Raw genomic sequence first — 23,202 nt, 5'->3', positions numbered from 1 at the left:
CGGTAGAACTCTGCTCCTGCGTCCAGACCAAGGGCATTCTGGGAAACGACGGAAGAGCCTACATCCTGGACCTTCACGGGACCTTCCCGCCGGACCTTAACTTCCTGTTGTCAGACGGCAGTGAGGGGGTGCCCGAGGAATGCAAGAGGCTTGGTTTCCCGTGGAAACACAGACACAGCCTGGCAAGCCTGAGACCCGAGCTCATAGAGGCCTTCGTCCAGCATCGGTGAGGGGGGAGCCCATAGAGCCCATAGAGCCCATAGAGCCCATAGAGTCCATAGTGCCCATAGAGCCCATAGAGCCCATAGAGCCCATAGAGCCCATAGAGCCCATAGAGCCCTTATTGCTCCTAGAGCCCATAGAGCCCATAGTGCTCCTAGAGCCCATAGAGCCCTTAGTGCTCCTAGAGCCCATAGAGCCCATAGAGCTCATAAATGATAAAGTTTATAGAGCTCATAGAGGCCTTCGTCCAGCATCGGTGAGGGGAGAGCACATAGAGCCCATAGAGCTCATAGCATATAAAGCTTATAGAGCCCATAGAGCTCAAAGACCCGATAGAGCCCATAGAGCCCCTAGAGCCCTTAGTGCTCCTAGAGCCCATAGAGCCCATAGAGCCCATAGAACCCATAGAGCCCTTAGTGCTCCTAGAGCCCATAGAGCCCATAGAGCCCATAGAGCCCATAGAGCCCATAGAACCCATAGAGCCCTTAGTGCTCCTAGAGCCCATAGAGCCCATAGAGCCCTTAGTGCTCCTAGAGTGCATAGAGCCCGTAAAGCTCATAAATTATAAAGCTTATAGAGGTGATAGAGGCCTTTGTCCAGCAAGGGTGAGAGCAGCAGAGGTTAGGAAACCTCGGCACATCTCTGGCATATGCTCAACAGATAATACGTGCAATACGTTTCGAGGGGTTAGGAAGGCAGGTTAAGTAGGAGTAGACGTGTGGTCATGAGAGGGTGCTGGTGATCTAGTGGCATAGGAAAATCTCTAGTGGCTTTTACCAGATGTCGTTATTCAAAAGATTGTCAACTGCCAGCTGATTAGGACTAGAACAGAGTTGAACAGGAGCAGTTGATACCGGAGAGGCTATACAGACAGCCGGGGGGGGGGGGGATTTCTGATTAGTGACAATGTCAATCAAGGAAAGATAACACACGGGTCAGTTCGGAAGGTCTGAAAGGACGACCACTCTTAATGAATTTACAGCACATTTTTAAACAGTGTGTCAAAACTTGTTTTACAAGTTAAAGGTTAATTTGTCCCGCCTGAAGAGAAACAGAAATTTTGTCATTTGGCTCATCTCTTTCATTTTGTGTCAGGTACGCACTCTTCCAGAACATGGTGTCCAGTGGCCTGGAGAAGCTTTCTGCAGATGGAGTCAGCTTGGAGAACAGGTCAGACTCCACAGGAGTCAGGCTCTCTGCAGATGTACAGAGTGAAGCTCTCATCAAGACATTGGCAAAACAAAATGGTGGCACTGCCATGGAGGACATGGGTGAGAGAGGTCAACTTTATTGAAGCTCTAGTGGGAATAATGTTATGGATATGATATATATGAAATTATACTCAAATCTGATAGACACCACCATTTATGTTAAATCATAGGTATTGAAAAAGCAATAGCTTTTTCTGTATTAGCGCATATTGGTGCCAAGGGTCACTTTCCATACAAACTGTGGCAGTAAAAGATTGACTTAAGATTTCCTCGATGTTCCTTGCATGTATAATGAATGAATGACCAAAGTTTAATGTTGGTATCCCTGGTGATGCACGTAGTGTATAGGAGTTAAATGCAGATGGTTGTTCAGATCCTCAGCGAAGGCAGATGATCCTGGAGGCCTGCAGGGCGGTCGGCTCAGTGAGTGACACTTCCTTTGAGATCTGCTTCAACCCGGATGTTTGCTCTCCAGGTATAAGCCTCTGAGCTCCCACCCCTGACCCTACATCTCAGACACACGCGCACACACACACACACACACACACACACACACACACACACACACACACACACACACACACACACACACACACACACACACACACGCAAATGCAGGCAGACACGCATGAACATAAGCGCACATGCACCCCCCACACACACACACACACACACAGATACAATTAACAGTTAATTAGGGAATACTGATTGTCGTAAGAATAAATTGATTGATTTACGTTTGATGGGTTAATGTATTGATGGTTGAATGATTGATGATTGACATGGAGGCCTGTGCATATGTTGCAGCTGTCCGTATTCCCTCAGAGAGTGTCTATGAGGTGCCCAAGCAGAAGCAGTTATTATGGGATGCTGCAGCCTTTCTCCTGTCCAATCAGATTCCAGCAGTGGTTTGTATTCTTTGACATAATATTCAGCAGGTTCAGTTAATCTTTTCACCAATCCTATTACGTTTGGATCTTTGCTCATGGGTGTGTGTGTGTGTGTGTGTGTGTGTGTGTGTGTGTGTGTGTGTGTGTGTGTGTGTGTGTGTGTGTGTGTGTGTGTGTGTGTGTGTGTGTGTGTGCGCGTGTGTGTGTGTGTGTGTGTGTGTGTGTGTGTGTGTGTGTGTGTCTGTGTGTGTGTTAATGAATTGGAGGTGAGGGACTTCCTAGACCACACAGCAGTGCCCCTGGACGGGGGCTCTCTGAGACTGGCCCTCCACCAGCGGGGGGTCAACATGCGCTACCTTGGGCTCCTGCTGAGGGCCCTGGAGACGGCCCCGGAGGGAGAGAGGCTGAGCCACGTCCAGGTACCCACCACCAGGGCGCTGTGTCGGCCATCTTCATGTTCTGCAGGTCAGCCTGCAGCCCAGTGCATGAGGTCTGCAGAATATGAACATGGATTCATAACTAAAGCTGCAGTAGGTTTGAACCCAGCTGATACCTGATGCCTCTGCACTCTGTTGACCAAGAGACTTCTCCTTGTAGAGAATCTCGATCAGTGAGGTGATCATCAGAAGTGCCAAACACATCTTCAGGATCTATCTACAGGTCAGTTGTTTTACAATGTTGAATGTCTACTTATGTCTACTTATAATCATTTCATGAACAAACAGAATTAAACATATTCATTGCGATCTTGGCAACACTTTCCCATTTTAGGCTGAGTCACTTGCAATGGCATATTTCTAATCCCTTTGGGACAATGAGTATTAATTACTAATTACTAACGTTGGCCTGGCAACCGGATTTTCAGTTCTAAACAACCGAACGAGAGATGGCGTTTTCCATTGCTGCCATGTGTTGTTTCTTTAAAAATGAAAATAAATCAATTTCAAGAGGTGAAAATCACTACCAATCGAAACATGTCGAGGCTTTCATGTATTCCCCTGGTGTATTCAAAGGAAAAGTTTGACGACGTTACTTAAGTTTATGTTTTTAATATGAAGACAATCTATTCTCAATATTACTAAAGCAAACTCGCAAATCAATTTGCAAAAAAATCGTTCATTTTCTATAAAACGTTCGTGTGGCATAGGATTTCCCCTTGTTAATTTGGTTTGTGTAGAACCGAAAATTGGTTGCTATGGAAACGTGACGTCACACTTTAGTAACACAAAGTGTTCTATGTCAGAGGTCCCGTCCCCCCGACCAGGTGAGCATGTGACCAGTGAGGGGGCGGAGTCTGTCGTTTGGTCAGCCTATAGTGACGTGTTGTGGACTCACCTTCAGAATGTAGAGGCGGCGGCCCTGTCGGCGGCGGTCAGTCACTTCCTGAACTGCCTGCTAAGCTCCGCCTCCTCGGCCCCTGACTCGGCCGACGAGCTGCTCAGCCGGCGCCGCGGGAGCCGCCGCCGCCGCTCCCAGGGGAGCCGGGCCGCCGCGCTGGCGGAGACAGCCTGGGCGCGGATGACCCCGGGCGACCTCTGGCGGAAGATCCAGAACGAGGCTGAGGACTATTACCACTACACACTACACTGGTGTGTGTCTGCGTGTGCGTGTGTGTGTCTGCGAGTGCGTGCGCGTGTGTGTTTGTTCTGTGATTGGCTCAAACTCTCGCCTCCTCTCTCTGTGTAGTGACAGTGTAGACGAGGCGGTGGAAAGATGGAGCCTCCAGAAGATCTCCCTGCTCAGAGAGATCGCCATGAAAACAGGCATCCAGGTCAGGCATCAGTTCTAACATCCTGCCATCATGCCCCACTGACCTGAGGCAGTTGATTACACTCATTAGTTCTACTTCTGGAAGTTGCTAATTAGCCAAAATAGTCAGCTCCAAAAACACTGCGAGGCTTTGATCGTCCTCCCATCCTATTGCCTGTTTATATTCAACACGTCTGTTCCGCTCCCATCCATCCATGCTGTCCTGGTTCTCCGGCCACAGGTGCAGCTCAGGGACTATGTGTTCGAGTCCCGCCACCGACCAGTGTTCAGTGAGGAGGATGTGGTCAACATGTCCCCCGTGGTCAAACATCTCAGACCCTCGGCCACTGATGCCACCGGCCTGATCCAGCAGGCCCAGGTGGCCGTGCAGCAGGGTAGGAAGACCCCGTACAAACATGTAGAGCAGGACCAGAAGGACATACTTCATGTACACACGTAGATCAGGACAATGCTTTTACTGATACCTTTATGTCCAAGCGCGCATCACATCAACAGAGTTGGCTACATGCTTGTTGACCTCTGAAGAGGGAACATGTATAGAAGGGAAGATGGGATGGGAGAAACTGAATTTTTGAAATATTTCTATCACTGGATGTACAATCTAGGAATCTACAAATCTATAAAATCTATAAAAGACTTCCCATCCCTGCTATTAGGGTCTACTGTTGATGTGTCTATCTCAGGTCCATTAGGGTCTACTGTCCTCCATGGTGATGTGTCTATCTCAGGTCCATTAGGGTCTACTGTCCTCCATGGTGATGTGTCTATCTCAGGTCCATTAGGGTCTACTGTCCTCCATGTTGATGTGTCTATCTCAGGTCTATTAAGGTCTACTGATATGTTTCAGGTCTTCTTGGGGAGGGGTATGAGCTGATCCAGCAGGCGATGACCCTGTTCAGCAGTGTATGTGGGATCCAACATGAGGACGTGTCCACCTGCCTTCGTCTTCTGGCCCGGATCAGCTACATCACCGGAGAATATGCTGACGTATACATATTACATATTCACCATGGATAAAACAACACATTGATCGTGTGGTTTATAGCTTTCAATTCTAGGTTTACAACTAAAAGTCACCTCCCATCAGCCTTTGAGCTATGTGCCCAATGCAGCACGGTTGGAAATAAAGTCTGTCCTGGAAGACAATTTGAACCCAGTTTTCTCAGAGCCCTGTCGAAGCAAAAACAGGACAGGACTCTCATTTTCTGATCCTGGATTTCCCCCCCACTCCCACTTACGTTCCCAGGCACTGAGTCACCAGGAGAAAGCGGTGATGTGTACTGAGAGGGTCCAGGGTATCGATCACCCACAGACCATACAGGACTATGTGAGTGTGCCTTCACGTTCCCTTCCTCATATGAGCCCTACGGGGATGTCCCCACAGTAGGGGTGCAGTAACCCTGCCCTGCGCCCCTCTGTTGCAGATGCTCTTGGCCTTGTATTGCTTCGCCGCCGGGCAGCCAGCCGCTGTGTTGCGCCTGCTGGGCCGAGCCCGTTACCTCACCCTCCTGCTGAGTGGAGAGGATCACCCGCAGCTCGTGCAGCTGGATGTGAGTATCGGCCCCCCTGGTTGAGGACTACAGCCCCCCAGTGTTTCAAAGGCCCCGTGCTTAGAGTTCGGATACTAGCAGATACGCCGCTGAGCATTACCCTGACAATTACTGTTCCCTCAAGGGATTCAAATCCTGATAAAGCAACAACAGCCTACTGGTCAAGCCAGGCCTGTCCCACACAAACACTACATCAGAGAGGGTCGGCAATTGAGACGTGTTTCTGAAAGGTGACGTATCATGCCACTAGGTGTGAGTATGAGATAGACCAGTCTACCAGCCTACCCAGTGTCTGCAGCAAACGTTGCTCATCTATCCATCATACATTTAGGTTGACACGCCCACTTGTGATATCTGAAGAGGCTTGTAACGGCTAATCACACTCACACCTGGTTGTATAATATGTCACCTTTAAAACAAGTAGAAACATTCAAACTAAAAAGGGAAAAATATTCTCTTTCCTTGTCTGCAGGGAAGAGACATAAACCTTTCCAGATCTTTTGACACTAGCTTGCATTCTCCTCAGTAATTAAATCCTTTGGTGAAATACTTATTTTTTGGTTCTGTTAACAATGAATTCGGCAATCTTCTTTTCTACATTCGTTCACCAGACTTACCTGGTTTTTGATAAATGACCTAAACATGAAGGTAACTGTTCCGTCGTTGTGTTTAGAGTATGCTAGGTCTGGTTCTTCATGGCCTGATGAACTATGACCAGTCCCTGAAGTTCCTGCAGAATGGCTTAAAGATGACGCTGAAATACAACGGTGCCTCATCACTCAAATGTGCACACAGGTGAGCTTCATAGCAAAAGTCACATTCAACACAACCCTATACTTCAGTCCGGTAGAATTTCATCTGCATAAAACCGTCATCATTAAGGAACTTACAGACACAGAAAATAACAATGAAACCAACTGAACTGAATATCAATCCTTCACAAAAACAACAACAAAGTTCTTGTTTTGTTGCCAGTCATCACCTGCTGGCCACGCTGCTGGAGAGCAGAGGAGACTATCGTCTGGCACTGCAGCATGAGAAGGAGGCGTACTCTCTCTACAGGAGTCAGGTATGTGTTGACTCCTCGTCCTCCTGGACATTGTCACGGCTCGGCAGTCCATGAACTGTTTGCCGGTCCTTTGATAACCAAACCAGGCAGGTGAGGACCATGACAGCACAAAGGAGAGCTCAGAGTACCTGCAGACTCTGACCAGGCAGGCTGTGATTCTACAGAGAGCTCTCAACCACATCTACAGCAACACACCCAACGCCTGCACTCCCCCGCCAAAGGTAGCCTACCGCTTTATGTTTTAGTATTCAGACATATGTAAGGGTGAAGTGTGGGCATATTGTACGTACGCACATGTTAATTTAACAATAACATATTATTAATCTCTCTCTCTCTCTCTCTCTCTCTCTCTCTCTCTCTCTCTCTCTCTCTCTCTCTCTCTCTCTCTCTCTCTCTCTCTCTCTCTCTCTCTCTCTCTCTCTCTCTCTCTCTCTCTCTCTCTCTCTCTCTCTCTCTCTCTCTCTCTCTCTCTCTCTCTTTTTGCAGTTTTCTACACCCAGCCTCCCCATGATCCTGCAGCAGCTCAATATAACGTGTGGCATTCTGTTCATACCACTGAGGTAATATCATTATTATTTAACTATATCTAACTATTGTGCCATGCTGTTTTTTACACCAATGGTTATATCTATGCAATGGGTGATTAGGTGAACATTATTGTAAAATAGATCCACAACATACAGTAGTTCTACACTTGCCTTGCTGACTTCAATGTGTCGTTGGTTTAGGCTGATCTCTCTCTGTGTTTGTGTTTCTAGTGAGAAACAAGTTGCAGATCTGAAGATTGAATTGAAAGGAGCGCAAACAGATCATGTGCACGGAGTGGAGCAATAGCACAAGACTATACAAAATATTAGTCATCCGTGGGCATTGCGCGTCCAAATACTAATTCTTTAAATTAATAATATTTATTCTAATCTATTTTTCCTCATTATTCCTTTCAGTTGATCAAACTTGCTTAATAAAAGCAAGAACAAACAAATGTATTTGTGGCTCTTATATTGAAAAATGTGTTGTTGAGATGACCACTTTACGTCCCTTTGGTGGTGGGAATGTCTTTGATGAGGGGAAGGACATGAGCAATGATGGCATACTGTGGATAACAAATATATTTCAAGGATTTGTGTGAGCCTTTAAATGAACGCCCTGTACTGTGATGGTCTGAACCTGATATAAGTGTTTTTATATGGGACGGCGAGGGCATCACAGATCCAGTTTGATGCACTGGCAGCAAATCATCTGATTGTATTTTATTAATTCTATTAATTTCCGCAAGCTCATTGATTGTCTGTATTAAAGGCATAGTGGGCACCTTTTACATATTGTTCTGGTCTGTGTTAATCGGGTTGAATTCTACCACATTCCAATAAATTGAAGTAGCATTAGTGTGATCTTCTTGCTGTGTGTGTGTGTGTGCGTGGGGGGGGACATCCCATTTGTCTCTAGGCATATAGAAGATGAGTTCAGGTCGGAAACTACCCATATTTTGAGTGTGGGTTGCGTTTTACCAAAGACTGACACACAGGCCTCACCGCTATAACCATGCAGCAGGATGGGCCTAGCACCACATCACGTCAGGTGCAGTAGTCTGACTTCCCCGCAGCCCACCTGTGGACATCATTTGGCCTGTCAGATGATCTATTCCAATTTGAAAATAGCCTCCCAATCCTGTAAAATAAATCCTATACTGCTGCACTCATACAACCCGAGGCCATTTTATCCGCCAGGTCTGGTTGAATACGAGGTTGCTTCCAGGTAGGCCTAAATAAAATATATAAGAATGAGTGGTTATTTGCCTAATCTACGAGAGGCTAAACAATTAAAAGTTAATTGCTTCTCAGGGTTAAGGCTTCACTGTCAGCTATTATATTTAAATAGATGCGCCATCGGTTACCACAAAGTTGGAGTCATTGGAGCCCGCGAGCGTGCGCGTGGATCGCTACCGCGCAATCGCGCATCATCTCGCTCCAGCTCGCGCATATCCGGTCCGCGCCGCGCTGGAGGAGCGATGCGGCGATGCGGCGCAGCGGCGGCACCGAGGAGGAGGGACCTGACAGTCAGCCGGGTGGGATGTGAACACTCTCATTTCTAGATCAAACACAGAGTTTCCCATCGTACGTTTCGCTAGCGAAGAGGACTATGATACGCACTACTTGTCAGACAGTGAGTATGCAGTCTTCCACCTGTCTGGTGTTTCTGGGCTCCTTGAAGACAGTTGTTATTTCTGACGACGTTTCGCCCGCAGTCGTAGCGCTCTGCGCGCCGACCTCAAAATGGCGGAGAGGCCGACGCTAGGCTAACTACGCTAACTAGCCGCGTAGTAATAACACGAGCATCTAATGAGCTCCGGATCACATCATATAGAATTGTTCTGCTCAGAATGTGCATATATATATTCTTAGAACCAAATTGCTACTGTGGGTGAATGACATTCCGTGTAGCCCGACACTTATTGTCTTAACGATCATAAATTTGATGCTTCGTCTATTTCTGGAAGTTGTGGCGACAGGCTAGCATGAAGTAAGCTAGCGGTAGCCCGCTGACAGTCGCTGTGGTCCGGTACATTTCACTGAGATGCACGTCATAGGATAAATTACATTATATTGCATATTATATTATAACATAGGTGAAGCTGTTTAATCAATCAATCGTTGTCTTGTAAATATACTAAGTCGTTAAGGTCGGGAATAATAACACTTTATATACAGAGAACCGTGATGCAGTCTCCAGTTTCTCCAGGGTATTGGTCGACAACCAGACCATTCCTAACATGCTTAGGTTGTTACTTGAAGGCGACAAATGTCACTTTATTAGGGGTGCATGTGGATCTAATCCCGGGCAGAGTGAGGTCCTGACAGGCCGGTGAACGTGTCCATGCTAAGCTAAGCTACAGCAGAAGGGCGTTGCTGAGGCGTCGCTGCAGCCGTGCCCTTGTGTCTGACGGCAGGACTCCGCCGCACAGCGGAGAGCCACACTCTGGATCCATTTGATTTCTGAGTGTTGTGCTTACTTTAAACTTTGGTCATCAAATGTGTAAGGTTTGAAAAACGACTATCTTAGCCAACAGGGTGGGGATCGGGTGGTGGACCTTCCTGAGGCCTGTTATTTTATGTGATCATTTAAAAAAAAGCAATGATTCATATTCCAGGCGTCAGAATGACGAGTTTATTCAGGTCCAACACGATTATTTGTTCATTTTCTTTGGGACGTAATGATTTTTTAACCCGGCTAGTGGCCGGAAGGTGGAGTAGGTTATTGACCAGTAACTAGCAGACATCCCAATGGTCTCCGTTGTCTTGCAAAGATCACAGTACAATCCTATTGTATTTAACATTTGAAATATTGAAATGCATTCTGAGACTATGTATGTTAAGTATCCCCCCCTAGCCTCTCCAACTAATACTAAACACACGTGTTCACTCGTATAGATTTGAATGTGTTTTCCTGGCTCTTGTAAAAGCGATTGAGTCAAGAAATTCTGCAACTGCAATCAGTAGTCTGCTTGTTAATTCAGATTTGAACATTTTGAGCATGTTTCCTAGTAATTGTTTCATAACCTCAGGCTAGTAATCAAAATACCTTCATGTGAACTATATTCTGTTTACGCTAGCCTACTCAAGCTATTAACAGACCAAAGCAGAATGAATTCATGCATTGCTTTTGTTTGGCCTGTCTGCTCCTTTGGCCTGCTGAGAGATTACAAAACATGTCAAGCTTTTGAGGCAGACTAGTATGGGTCACGGGCCAAAACAAGCAGTTTTATTGGAATGATCAAAATGGTGCCATACAATCCTTATGATCCTCTGCTGAAAGACTCAGACATGGTCCCACACAAACTTTATAGTTCGTGCTGAATTTTTAAATGCAGACTTTTGGATTACTGATTGCTCGGTATTGCCGCTATTATATATTCATATTGTATAGGTGTGTGCTAGCCTGGCTCCGCCCGCCTAAGTACTTCCACTCAATTTGAATTTCCCTTCAGTACTAGGTCTGGGTCTGGGTATGTTAGTGGGTTTTCTCGGTCTACATTTTCTGCGTCCAATCAGCGAACAGAGGGAGTGGCTGAGATCAATCACGTTAAAGTCAGCTCTCGTTGACGGACATCTTCACGCACGGTGTTTGGTTTGTTTACCGCCTGCGTGCAATGTGAGTCCCCGCCCAACGTTAGCGATTCGTTATGACGGATCCAGAGTGGCACTGGGCAGATCCAATAGTTTTAAACTTCATCAGACACCCGCCTTCAAGTGAGTTAACGTTTGTCAATTGAGTAGGTCCAGACTCTGTACAAATGAAATGAAGTACGAGAGTCTTGTAGGACCATGCTAGGTGTGGGCTGCATGAGGCCTCATTGAGGTAGGGGTGGGGGAGTGTAATCGAATAGCATGTCCAGTTACAGTAGTCTTCATGTTATGTTTTTTTTTTTTTCCAATGCCTGGTCTGTCTGTGTGTTGTCCTGGGGCGAGACTCTAATCTTCAAAGTGCTCTGCTTGTGAAATGTGAAATGCTTAGCTGCTGTTTCTGCAGGTTCCTCCACGCATTAATTTTGTTGTGGCCCTAGTTGGACTGCACAGGGGGGCTCATGCCATGCACCCATTACACACAAGATGCCAGGGGAATTTCAAGCCCCTTACTCTTGTTTTTGAAAAGGAACAACATACTATCTGCCTCAGGCTGTGAAATTGCACCATGTACAACCTTGAGGCATGGGCCCTTTGCCATCAGGAAGTCCTTCTGAAAGATGAGACTTAATAAGTGAAATCAAGAGATCCATATGTTCTGTTTTATGATGCATCCATAATGTGTCCTATTGTGTTGCTATTCAGGATATGTAGGCTTTCACAAGGCATAAGGTATTGTCTGTTCTCGCTGGGTGCTGCTTTAACAATTTTTTTAATTTAAATTAATTTAAAGTCTGAACTTTTTGATATAGCACAATTCAATTACTGTTGTGCAGTTATGCTCTAAAGACTTGAATCCTGGGAATTCCTTTCAGTTAATGACTAATTCAATGGGATGTCATTCATTGACATTGAAAAAACTCATGCTATATGCTATGTATGTTCATATGGTTTTAGCACAAATTCCGGCTAGATAAAATGAGGATGCATTATTGAAAATGTGAATTTGAATTGTTAATCTAATGTAAGATGCATTATTCCATTTTAGCTTTTTGTCGGCTGGCTCACTCTAAACACTGATTAGCTGGCAGGCAGTGACATGCTCAGCTCTGGTCAGCCGCGTGTCTCAGCGCCCAAGTGGTGGGCTCGACCTGTCGGCTCGCGATTGTTTTCATAGCCCTTTGTCAGCTGCATGCTTCCAGGGCCAACATTCAAATTAGCCTATTATGTCATCTTTTCATAGCGGGGAGCCCTCGAAAAAAAGGCAATGCATAGACCAACTCGACTCCTGTAGTCCGGATGGCTAATTAGGGCTATGGTTTGCATTTCATGCACATAATAGGGGTAAATATGGCCTAGAACTAGAAAAACATTATCCAATAATAATGGTAAGAGCAGAAGGATCCCTGGGCTGTTGCCGTCATCCATCATGGCTGTCTTCTTTTGGCTCTCTGATGCCTCTTTTAATTGAATGAGCGGGATTCAACCCATAGTATGGTGTGCGTGCACAGAAAGACCCACTACCACCCTCTTGTTGGCAGCTTGTTGTGGTTGAGGTCTTCTGTGTGGGGACTGGGGAGTTAATCTCCTTAGCTTTTGGTCTCTTGCAGCCCTGCTCAGCTGGCTGGGCCCTGTCGCTCAGACGCGCCTGTTCTGGTAGCTGGTGGCTAAGCTGCTTACTGTTAGCGCCGCGCCAGGTGCTGAGGGCGTTCTGGGCTGCCGTCGGTGGCTTCTGGATGACCTGAAGGCCGACACTTTTATCCAGCTGCGTTCTGTCGATACTGTCATCCTACCAAATGTAGCTGGGTAAATGTAGCTTTCAATATTGGGATGAGAAACTGAATATTGGAAGACGGAGGTAGCGGTTTGAAAGATATGGGATAAAACTATAGACACAGATATTTTTTATTTATTTTTTTCATACTATTCTAGTGTGAAATCAACAATAAATGCAGTGTTTCCCCCAGACCAGGTAGCAATGTGTGGTGGGGGGGTTAGGACATGGAGTCCTAATGGGGAGAGGAACGATATTTATTATTATTTTATTATTGAAAAATCGCTTAAAAGAAAGAAAAACAGAATCAATTTGTGGCGCCCGGTGTTGATTCTGTGGCACTGCGCCACACATTGGTCTATGTATGGGAAACACTGAAATTAATTCACATATTTTGATGAGGTCTAAAAAATGCACACCTTTGTCAGTTCTGACCATATCGTGGCCATTGTTAATGTCCCGCCCCAAACCGTTCCTTCAGATGACCACGTGGCCTGTGTGGTGTAAGCTGCAGTTCCTAAGAGCAGCCAAGAGTCAGGGGAGGAGGTTCCTTGATATATTTATGAATTGTGCTCAGTCTGTAAATTTAAAGCTATAGGTCATAGCTTACAAGTAGAGGTCCTTTACATTGAATGCATTTGTTTGTTGCTCTTTGTCATGGAGCCAAAGGAAACTGTAGGTCACAAATACAATGCTTCTCCATTTACAGAAAAAGTCATAAAGGGATTTGAATCAAGGTGGATCTTAATTGCTCTAGCCTGTGGATGGGTGTAACCATCACAGTTCGGTATCTTTGTCTTAGTCACCATGGTTATTCATGTTGTTGGACATGTTTGCGGTAGAGCCTATCCTATTTTTGCATCCATAGTGGTAAACTACATTCATATACCTATAGTTATATGTTTTGATCATCCATAGGGGTTAACTACCATAATAGACCTATGATTATCACTATCTGTTGAATTGATCATTCATACCAATAGCAATCGGTGCTACAAGCCAATGTTAACTTGCACTGCGGTACGTTTATGGTTGCTTTTGATAACATGAAAGTTTGAAGTTTTATCTCAATAGTTTGGTTTTGGAAACCACTCTCTATAGCCAAGTCAACGAACATGAAGGCCACCTCAAATACGATGGTCTCAGAACATGGCTGAATTGAATAACGCAACCACCTGTCCCTATCCCCCTCATCCATTATCTGACCCTTGTGAAACTTAGTTAGTAAGTTGTAATTTGAACATACACACCAGGGGTCTGTTAATATGGCAGCATCCAGGGGCCCAGAACTCGGTAACCAATGAATTGAGCTCCCAGTAAACATCTTGTCTCTCTCAATAGCGTCGCCATGCATGGTTTACCAGAGACAATAATGATGATCAAGCTGACAATTGCTTTACCTTAAACTCTTGATCACTATGGCAACATAGTGATGGCATTTTTGATCATTTTCATTTTTACTGCTGCCTTTCTGTAGATCACCAAACAGAGGGCTGCATCAGACTTTGTTCATTCATGCTGGTTACCTTTTGATCCTGCCGTTCTGAAGCGGGGACACAGGGCGAGGCCCGGACTAGCAACTCACTATCTGCTGATGCTGAGAATAATGAACGGACAAATTACCTTTTATCAGAGTCTTGCGTTTATCATGAGTAGTAATATGAAGACATCTGCTGTCAACAAGTCTTCAGGTATCAGATATGTGAATTGAGAATACTATATAATCTGACTGATCTCCCTCTTGGATTGATATATTTGCGTTTTCTTGAATATCTGTTGGTCATACGCTAAGCAAGGATAGTGCAACACTTTATATCAGAATATAGGCAGGTTAGGATTCAATACAACAAGTGCTTACCTACTCATGAACAACACAATACCGCTACCCTAACTACCAATGAATTAAATAACCACTTTTCAGACTGCAAAACAATTGTATGACTCCATCTTCCTACCCCCTGACAAAACAATAGTTGTAATAGTTTCTCCTGGTTGGTCTGTTTCTGAATCAGATGTTGGGCCATTGACTGGTGACTTGTCTCCGTGGACCATCGCTGACGGTCTGCCCCAGCTCCGCAGAGCCCAGTCTGCCCAGCCTTCCAGTTCCTTCGGGCGGACTCCAGACCTGCACACGTCCTAGACACAAGCGCCACCTTCCACCTCGTCCTCCCTCCCAGGGGAGAGCCGCGGGCCTGCCACCATGGTGCTGTCACAGAGGCAGCGAGACGAACTGTAAGCGCTCACACACACCACTGCACACATTACACTGCATACAGACGTGCAGAAGTCTCTTTACAGGCCTGAACATAAACAAGCAGAAGCGTGGCTGGACAGAAGCAGTGTTCAGTCAGTGTGAGTGGTGTCCTCACTCGTTGGCAACGGACACGAACACACTAGACGCACACAAGGCGAGACTAACCTAGACGTACCATTGTCATGATGACGGCAGCCTTGCTGTCAATCATCCATCTATGCTAGCCCCTTCCTAAAAGCGGCAGATCAATATCACAGCGTTTAGTCCCCGTGTTATCTGCGTTGTGATCGGGCTCTGCTGCCGCTGTGTAACCCTAGAGCCTGTGGGCCGAGTGACCTGCCTTCTGAGGATGCGTGGACGGGCGGCGGGTCAGTGTGAATATTTCATAGGCCACATGACGGGAGGAGGAGAGCGGGGGATGGGGGCAACCCAGAAAATCAAAGTGTACATTTCCTGGGCCGCCTCTGGTAGTTCCCATAGACGGGAACACTGAGCTATTCATTGTATGCCTCAATGGATGATATGTTGACCTGTTCTGTTGGTCAGCTGTCTCTTGTTCTTTGTCGATTCAATGAATTACTGGCAAAAAGAAAGACAATCAATCAACAATCAACAGACTGTTTAGTTAATTAGATGTGGTTGAAATATAATCAGTGGGCCAACGTGGTGGTTGAGCCGTTTCTTCAAATACAACAAGGGTGCTCATCAAACTACAGGCAGTCTGAGGTCCAGATATTAAACATTTACCAGTATTAAACATTTACCAGTAAGGACGGGGCAGGCTCTCGTGTACGGCATGGAGAACATGGGCGTAGGGAAGGGTATTGGGGTACGTCTTTGGCAGGGCTCTTGATGGGGGGAATCGTCGCTTCTTTTGCTTAAATCCTTCATTCTATGCTAGGCATTTTGGTTTGAAACCCAATTACTCCTGGTTAGCGTTATTGCTTCTGCCCAATGGCCACTTATGTGTCCCCCTAGCCATCCCTGGATGAAGTGTTGCTTCTCAAGGGCCTCTTCCTGTCCCCACTGCAATGGGCTGTGGGGTGAGAAGCACATGTGTACATGTTTATTTACTGCTGTCCTCTGGTGGTGGCAACTCCTGCCAGAATTGGACTCAATTGAAAGTTGTCACACTGCACATGGATTCGATATCAGCCTGTGAGGCAGCCATAAAACACAGGCTAAATATAGCACTTGGCGCTCATAAAATATTCACTCATCATCATGGGTCAAGCGACTGGACTTATGTCATTATGTGTGGGTGTGAATATTTTCACAGTGGCCCTTTTCAGTGCAGAGGCTAATCCCAGACATTTTAAGAACAAGGCATTTTTTGGTGATGTTTTACTGTTCCCTTGACTACAAAAACGGACTCTCTGAGATTTGAAGAAGTCGATTTCCTTCCCCCTGAAGGTGCAGCATTTCTCTGGTGCTGGTGCGGAGAATTAAGGTGGAGCTGGATAACCAGCTCTCCCATCGCTCAGAAAGGGTGTGGCTCTTTCTCTTAAGGCAGACTGGTCAACTTGCTTAAGGTGGAACTACTAAATTAAGAAAACACACTCGTACCCCCCTCAAAATACCCCAGTCAATGACGTATGTATTTCACTGTTTTTGTTCACATAATCCGGTGAACAATATTCAGCAGTTAGATTTATATTTTTAAGTGATCCCCCTTTTCACTTATTTTCCCCAGAAACCGAGCGATAGCAGACTATCTCCGGTCCAATGGCTACGAGGAGGCCTACTCCACCTTCAAGAAGGAGGCGGAGATAGACATGGTAGGTGGAGCCCTCATGGTTAGGAGGTCAGGAGCGAGGACGGCTGCCCGCTGACCACAAGCTCTTCTTTCTGTCTCTGCCTGCAGAATGAAGAGGTAGATAAGAAGTACGCCGGCCTTCTGGAGAAGAAATGGACCTCAGTCATCAGATTACAGAAGAAGGTGAGCACTGTGTTTACTGTTTGCTGCTGTTGTCCACCTGCATCGCTCGATCCATCCGTACTGCTCTACCTTGCCACAGCGTGGCCGGACATTTCTTGACGAGAGAACCGTTTCTTGGCCAGTCTTTCTCCGTACAAGTCGTGTATTTATGAGCATGACCCCCTGTGTACTGAGGGCTGAGTGGACCAGTGATGTTTGACCCCTGGTGTCGAACAGGTGATGGAGCTGGAGTCCAAGCTGAACGAGGCCAAGGAGGAGATGACCCATGGGGGCCCCGTGGGCCAGAAGAGGGACCCCAAGGAGTGGATACCCCGCCCGCCCGAGAGATACGCCCTGAGCGGGCACCGCGCACCGGTGACGCGCGTCATCTTCCACCCTGTGTTCTCCGTCATGGTCACGGCCTCCGAGGACGCCACCATTAAGGTACGACCGGGAACTGGCTTACATTCAACTTTGATGATTGAAAGTTCTCTCCCATCATTTAAACACTGTTACAGTGAAGTTATTGGATGGCACTCAAAGCAGAACATCAGCCTCAGGATGTTGATGCATTGGGTAATAGGACACGGTTATTCTAACTTGAAACCAATTGCAGAGTTGGGTTTCCTTTCATATTGTAGCGTGCAGATCCCCTGAAAGGCCCTCTTTGAACAGGGTGCTTCTCCTGTCGGTACGCCTGAGGGAGGCACTACCAAGCAGAACAAGAGCACTGCAGCACGTTGCTCTCTGTTCTCTGTGGATCTCGCCCCCTCGTCCTCTCTCGTCCGTCCCCCCGTCCCCCCCCCCCCTCCTTGTTTCCTGATCTTTCTGCATTGTCACTGATCATTTCAGGAAGTAGTGCTGCGGCTGTTGTCGGACGCAACCCTTGAGTAATGCACCATGGGAAAGGTCTTGATTTATTTCACAGCTACAGACCGTGTTATTGTCAGAGAGGGGCATGCATGCATTGTTAGATCAACGCCATTTATTTAATCTAGAAGACGGGTGTCTGCTTCCACTAGTCCAACTCTAACAGGATGATGTCACATTTACCTAAGGCAACATTTGCATACTGTGAGTCTGGAACTGCCCTCGGTGAGGCCTGCTCTTTCAAATGGTTCATCCCTGTGTCTTTAGATTCTCCCATTTGGCACCTCTGAACACAGCCTAGTTTAGCCCCTGGGAGCACCTCAGGGCAGGGGTCTTTATTAACCCACCCAGGCGGCTGGTTGGGCATATCCTGCCATTATTTGATAAGGTGTTTCTGGTTGTTGTTAAAGGTTCTGCTGCCGGATGTATAACCAAGCAGCAGCAGCAGCAGCATCAACCTTCAGCCAGGAGAGCTTCGCAGGCTACTTGTTTGAATGCTCTTAACTTTTGTGTCCCTCTACCTGAACGCTAATCATTCGTTTATTCTGGACCATGTCAAAACTTATTGATGTCATATTGTGCCTTCAGGTGTGCTGAAAATAGATACACTAAATGTTCCTGTTATGAGCCATTACCTTGTAGAAAAGGAACGTTTTCCTGAAGTAGAGGATCTAGTCAGTCATTTTAAAGGGATAGGGTTAGGATCCTGGTTGGAGAAATCTGTAAATCGGCGATTGCCTGACTTACCCAGATCAGGCGAGTGGTTTATTTCCAGAGCCATTGTTTGTGTCCCGAAGGCCTTCCCTTTCACTTATACCGCAGCAAATCCTTCAATGGAGGAGTTGATGAGCAAAGGAGTGGGCTGTTGTTGTTGCTCTTTCTGCGGTTCTGGTTGCTTTTGTATTTATCCAGAAGCGGGCTCTGACTCATGGTCTGCTTTCACCAGGTGTGGGACTATGAGGCGGGGGACTTTGAGCGGACCCTGAAGGGCCACACAGACTCTGTGCAAGACATCTCCTTCGACCAGACGGGCAAGCTGCTGGCCTCCTGCTCAGCAGACATGAGCATTAAGCTGTGGGACTTCCAGGGCTTCGAGTGCATCCGGACCATGCATGGTGAGACACGCCCGCACGCCCGTAGCCACATGGCAGCCATCTTGGATTTAATGGCTAGCTGTTTGGGGTAATTCAGTGTGGGATTACACATTCAGTTCCCCTGACCAGGTAGGGTGAAAAACACCCTCTGCTATGCAATCAACTGCTGGCCCATCTGAAACCAATTACAAAATACACATTTCAACTTGTAGGATTGTTATTAAGTTGCAGATAAGAAAGCAGTTAACTGTTCAGACTGAAGCTCTGGGCTGAATCCTCCCTCGTCTGAGTCCTGGTTGGGGAGAAGGCTGATCTGTCCCTATGGTGAACACGCAGAAGAGTGACCGCCTCGTTTGCTTTTTTCCCAGGCCACGACCACAACGTGTCTTCTGTAGCCATCATGCCCAACGGAGACCACATCGTGTCCGCCTCCAGAGACAAGACCATCAAGATGTGGGAGGTGGCCACTGGGTGAGTCAGGCTGAAGCGCCGCAGACAGGCCAGACGGCAGTCACACCGTTTGAACCACTGGAACAGACAAATCCTGTGATTTCCTTCATCAGCTTTTATGTATTTAATAAAGGTGCATTAAAGTCGGACTAAAGTCGTCGTCCCCCCCCCCTCCAGCTACTGCGTGAAGACCTTCACGGGCCACCGGGAGTGGGTGCGCATGGTGCGCCCCAACCAGGACGGCTCCCTACTGGCTAGCTGCTCCAACGACCAGACGGTGCGCGTGTGGGTGGCCTCCTCCAAGGAGTGCAAGGCGGAGCTCCGGGAGCACGAGCACGTGGTGGAGTGCATCGCCTGGGCCCCGGACAGCGCCCACCCCACCATCCTGGAGGCCACCGGCTCCGAGGTGGGCCCCCCCTCTCTCGCGCCGCACGCAGTTGGGAGCCAAAGGCTTTTTGTAGACACCAATATTCAACCTGATGGAGTGTTTCCATACAGTAGGCATATGACCTTGATAGGATTGTTTATCTATTCAAAGTCTGTTGCCCCCTGGTTCTGTGTCTTGAACACATGCAAGACACATGTCTTGCATGTGTCTTGCATGCACCAAATGCATCATCTAATGCACCTCTACCTTCCCAGAATAAGAAGAGTGGCAAGCCTGGGCCGTTCCTGCTCTCAGGCTCCAGAGACAAGACCATCAAGATGTGGGACGTCAGCACCGGCATGTGTCTCATGACGCTGGTAAGACCTCTGATCCGCACGCTAGACACAGGACACTGTTCCTCTGTCTAGAGCTCTGTAACACACGGGACCCTGTCTCTCTGTATAGAGCTCTTTAACACACAGGACACTGTTCCTCTGTCTAGAGCTCTGTAACACACGGGACCCTGTCTCTCTGTATAGAGCTCTTTAACACACAGGACACTGTTCCTCTGTCTAGAGCTCTGTAACACACGGGACCCTGTCTCTCTGTATAGAGCTCTTTAACACACAGGACACTGTTCCTCTGTCTAGAGCTCTGTAACAAACGGGACCCTGTCTCTCTGTATAGAGCTCTTTAACACACAGGACACTGTTCCTCTGTCTAGAGCTCTGTAACAAACGGGACCCTGTCTCTCTGTATAGAGCTCTTTAACACACAGGACACTGTTCCTCTGGATAGAGCTCTTTAACACACAGGACACTGTTCCTCTGGATAGAGCTCTTTAACACACAGGACACTGTTCCTCTGGATAGAGCTCTTTAACACACAGGACACTGTTCCTCTGGATAGAGCTCTGTAACACACAGGACACTGTTCCTCTCTCTGTCCTAGGTCGGCCATGACAACTGGGTGCGGGGAGTCGTGGTGCATCCGGGCGGCAGGTTCATCGTGAGCTGCGCTGATGACAAAACCCTGCGAATCTGGGACTACAAAAACAAGCGCTGTATGAAGACCCTGTGTGCCCATGAACACTTTGTTACCTCTCTGGGTGAGAACCGCACGGACGACAAGGCTCACACCGCCTGCCTCACACGTCTCCTGCATCCAGGCACTGCCTGTGGTCCAGAGGACTGTGCCTTTTGTAGCATGTAGAGATGTTATTTGTGATCGTGTCCACTAAACGTCTCTCTCTCCTGCAGATTTCCACAAGAGCGCCCCCTATGTGGTGACGGGCAGCGTCGACCAGACAGTCAAAGTCTGGGAGTGTCGCTGAGGCCGATGTCGATAAACCCCGCCCTACTCCGCCCAAACCCCGCCCGCTTTCCAGCGTAACCCCCTCCAACCCCGCCCCCGTCCAGCCTCCTGCACTCCCAACCATAGTTAACCTCCCCCCTCCCTCTACTATTCCAGCTCTATCAACATGACTATTGTCCTTTTATGTAAATTATTCTGGATGTAGGGTACGCTTAATAAATGTCACGCAACCTCTTGACACAAGAACACACACACAGCAACAGAAGTATTCCTTGCATGGTGAATCAAATGGAGAAGAAAAAAAAGAATTGTATACTGTTGAATTTGCCTAATTTGCATACCGTCGTCATGACTCCAGAGGGGTCCAGGGTTAAATGTATCTGTGTCCGGGTAACTGACAAGTTGAGCACGAAAAAAAATACAATCTTGACCCGCCGTGGCTGAAGAGTTTAGGTTGCAGTTTTTTTTTTTTTTTTTTTTATACATCCCAACCTCCACTGTGGGGTCTGTCGTCGCAGTGGGGGGCTGGAGACGGAGACCACAGAGAGGTTTCGGTCCTGGTCTGTAGTACACCGCCTGGTCTGTAGTACACTGCCTGGTCTGTAGTACACCACCTGGAGGTGGAAAATGGATCATGCTTTAGCCCCCATCCCCGTAGAACACATGCGTTTCTTTCCAAAAGCGTGTGTATGACTGCGCGTGTGTGTGTGTGCGCGTGTGTATTCGTCTCTGTGTGTATATAATGACAGGGCAAACGGTTTCCGCCAGCTCTTCTCTGATTGGACAGGACGTGGCACAGAGGAGGGGGAGAAAGGAAAGCTTCTGGCTCTGTTGGTTCCTCTATAGTGAGAGCGTGTGTAGTAGACACTCACGGACCTTAAATATCCCTATGCTGCTGAGTAGACACAGGTGTGTTTCACAGAGGTCTGCTCACCTTTTTATGAGCTGTCGATGTGTGAGTGTTTGCCCCCCACCCAACCCCCCCCCCCCCCCCCTGTCGCTCGCTCTCTTTCTGCCTTGTACGCCCGTCACGCTCCCTCACGGGGAGGACGTTCTGCTTTCTGTGGTCCCACTGCTCTTTACACACACGCATACACTCAGAAATGCACATACACTCACAATACATTTTGTGTATCAATATATCTGGATGTCATTGTTTGCAACATAATGAAATAAAAAATCTGTAAATGTAACGTTTCGTGGTTCTGGCGTCTCTTTTTAAAAGCGATATGGTGAATGCTGCACATCCTGTAGGTACTCGGGGAAACTTCAATAGCCTGATACTACACCCGTCTGTTAGCATGGAGGCACTCTGCACACAGACCGTTGTTGGGGGAAGGTGAAACTGAAATGTGTTTCTTAGCACGTCTGAAGGCTGCGGCTGACCTGCCACCCCTCATCCACCTGCAGCGTCTGGTGGCTGGCAGCAACGCTAGCTCAGGCTGTCTGGAGCAGCGGGGAAGTAAGGCGAGAAATCAAGAGGCAGACGGAGAGTGAAGCTACCTTATCAATTATGTAGGCCCCACACACACCTGTTGACCAGCCCCGAGGCTTTTAGTCTCTTAATGTCCCCCTCTGTATCCCGGCAACGGTCGCCAGGGCGGCAGTTACCACGGCACTGACTGCACCACGTCACCCCGCCCAGATGCTGGGGAAGGAAGCCGGGTCCCAGCTTGGCTGCTAGCTGGAGAAAGGCGACCACGACATCTGAGACCCAACTAAAAACGGGTCGGTCAAGCCGTGCCTTTCGTGTTGGTTTGTAACTATCGGTCTGTCAGCTTGAGCTTGCATGACGATCTCTTTGGAAATGCTTGTAGTTTAAAAGCACCTTCCTCATTTCAAGTCGACAGCCAAGAGAAGTCTCACATGGGGGATGGGGGGAACGGTCCAAGGTCATGTCTCTCAGCCGTCATGTCTCTGGCCATTCCTCTGAGAGGAATTATGTGTGAGAAACTCTTAAGTGTAAAATAAACAGCTACCTGAATACTTATAGTACCGGAACGTGCCAATGTAGGTTTGTGTGTCACTGGCTAAACGTAGATCCAATAATAGGCCCTTGTGAGCTCAATGTTTATGTAGAAATGTTTCCATCTACAGGCCGACAGTAGCAGGACACACGTTCCGTATTCCGTGTAATTTGGATATAGGTCCACAGGGAGCACTATCAATTTTGGACTTCATGTTTAATGAACACATACACACACGATAACTCGATCGTTTAAAGATGTTTTGTTCCTTGACTTGAAGGAATATTATTATGTTAAACGAGAACAGATCATTTGTTATGTTAAAAATACTATCCTGTGCCAGCATTGTGGGAACATCATA

At 47.3% G+C, this 23,202-nt stretch overlaps 2 protein-coding genes across 3 annotated transcripts in view; both read left to right on the top strand.

Annotated features, from left to right (window-relative positions):
* The window catches only part of LOC132460798 (clustered mitochondria protein homolog), a 17,077-nt gene extending 9,047 nt beyond the window's left edge, over window positions 1-8,030 (top strand). For both annotated transcript variants that reach the window (XM_060055666.1, XM_060055665.1), the window contains exons 14-30: window positions 1-226; window positions 1,318-1,493; window positions 1,807-1,908; window positions 2,241-2,341; window positions 2,590-2,742; window positions 2,921-2,983; window positions 3,665-3,912; window positions 4,010-4,094; window positions 4,314-4,467; window positions 4,941-5,080; window positions 5,340-5,420; window positions 5,518-5,643; window positions 6,317-6,438; window positions 6,619-6,712; window positions 6,799-6,933; window positions 7,199-7,272; window positions 7,471-8,030. The exon at window positions 1-226 is cut by the window's left edge and continues 77 nt beyond it. In XM_060055666.1, the coding sequence (XP_059911649.1) occupies window positions 1-226; window positions 1,318-1,493; window positions 1,807-1,908; window positions 2,241-2,341; window positions 2,590-2,742; window positions 2,921-2,983; window positions 3,665-3,912; window positions 4,010-4,094; window positions 4,314-4,467; window positions 4,941-5,080; window positions 5,340-5,420; window positions 5,518-5,643; window positions 6,317-6,438; window positions 6,619-6,712; window positions 6,799-6,933; window positions 7,199-7,272; window positions 7,471-7,546 (2,156 nt within the window). In that variant the 3' untranslated portion in view covers window positions 7,547-8,030. The remainder of the gene's footprint in view (window positions 227-1,317; window positions 1,494-1,806; window positions 1,909-2,240; window positions 2,342-2,589; window positions 2,743-2,920; window positions 2,984-3,664; window positions 3,913-4,009; window positions 4,095-4,313; window positions 4,468-4,940; window positions 5,081-5,339; window positions 5,421-5,517; window positions 5,644-6,316; window positions 6,439-6,618; window positions 6,713-6,798; window positions 6,934-7,198; window positions 7,273-7,470) is intronic.
* A 587-nt stretch (window positions 8,031-8,617) lies between these two features.
* On the top strand, window positions 8,618-22,067 carry pafah1b1b (platelet-activating factor acetylhydrolase 1b, regulatory subunit 1b). The gene is made up of 11 exons (XM_060055804.1): window positions 8,618-8,875; window positions 14,620-14,839; window positions 16,555-16,639; window positions 16,726-16,800; window positions 17,017-17,223; window positions 18,596-18,764; window positions 19,112-19,214; window positions 19,371-19,599; window positions 19,836-19,937; window positions 20,512-20,668; window positions 20,820-22,067. Exons 2-11 carry the CDS (start codon window positions 14,808-14,810, stop codon window positions 20,891-20,893), a joined length of 1,233 nt encoding a protein of 410 aa, XP_059911787.1. The 5' UTR covers window positions 8,618-8,875; window positions 14,620-14,807; the 3' UTR covers window positions 20,894-22,067.
* Window positions 22,068-23,202: the final 1,135 nt, after the last annotated feature.

The sequence above is a fragment of the Gadus macrocephalus genome, chromosome 7 (assembly GCF_031168955.1).
Source record: "Gadus macrocephalus chromosome 7, ASM3116895v1".
NCBI lineage: Eukaryota > Metazoa > Chordata > Actinopteri > Gadiformes > Gadidae > Gadus > Gadus macrocephalus.
The sequence above is the reverse complement of the archived record's forward strand: the minus strand, read 5'-3'. Positions and strand labels throughout refer to the sequence as shown.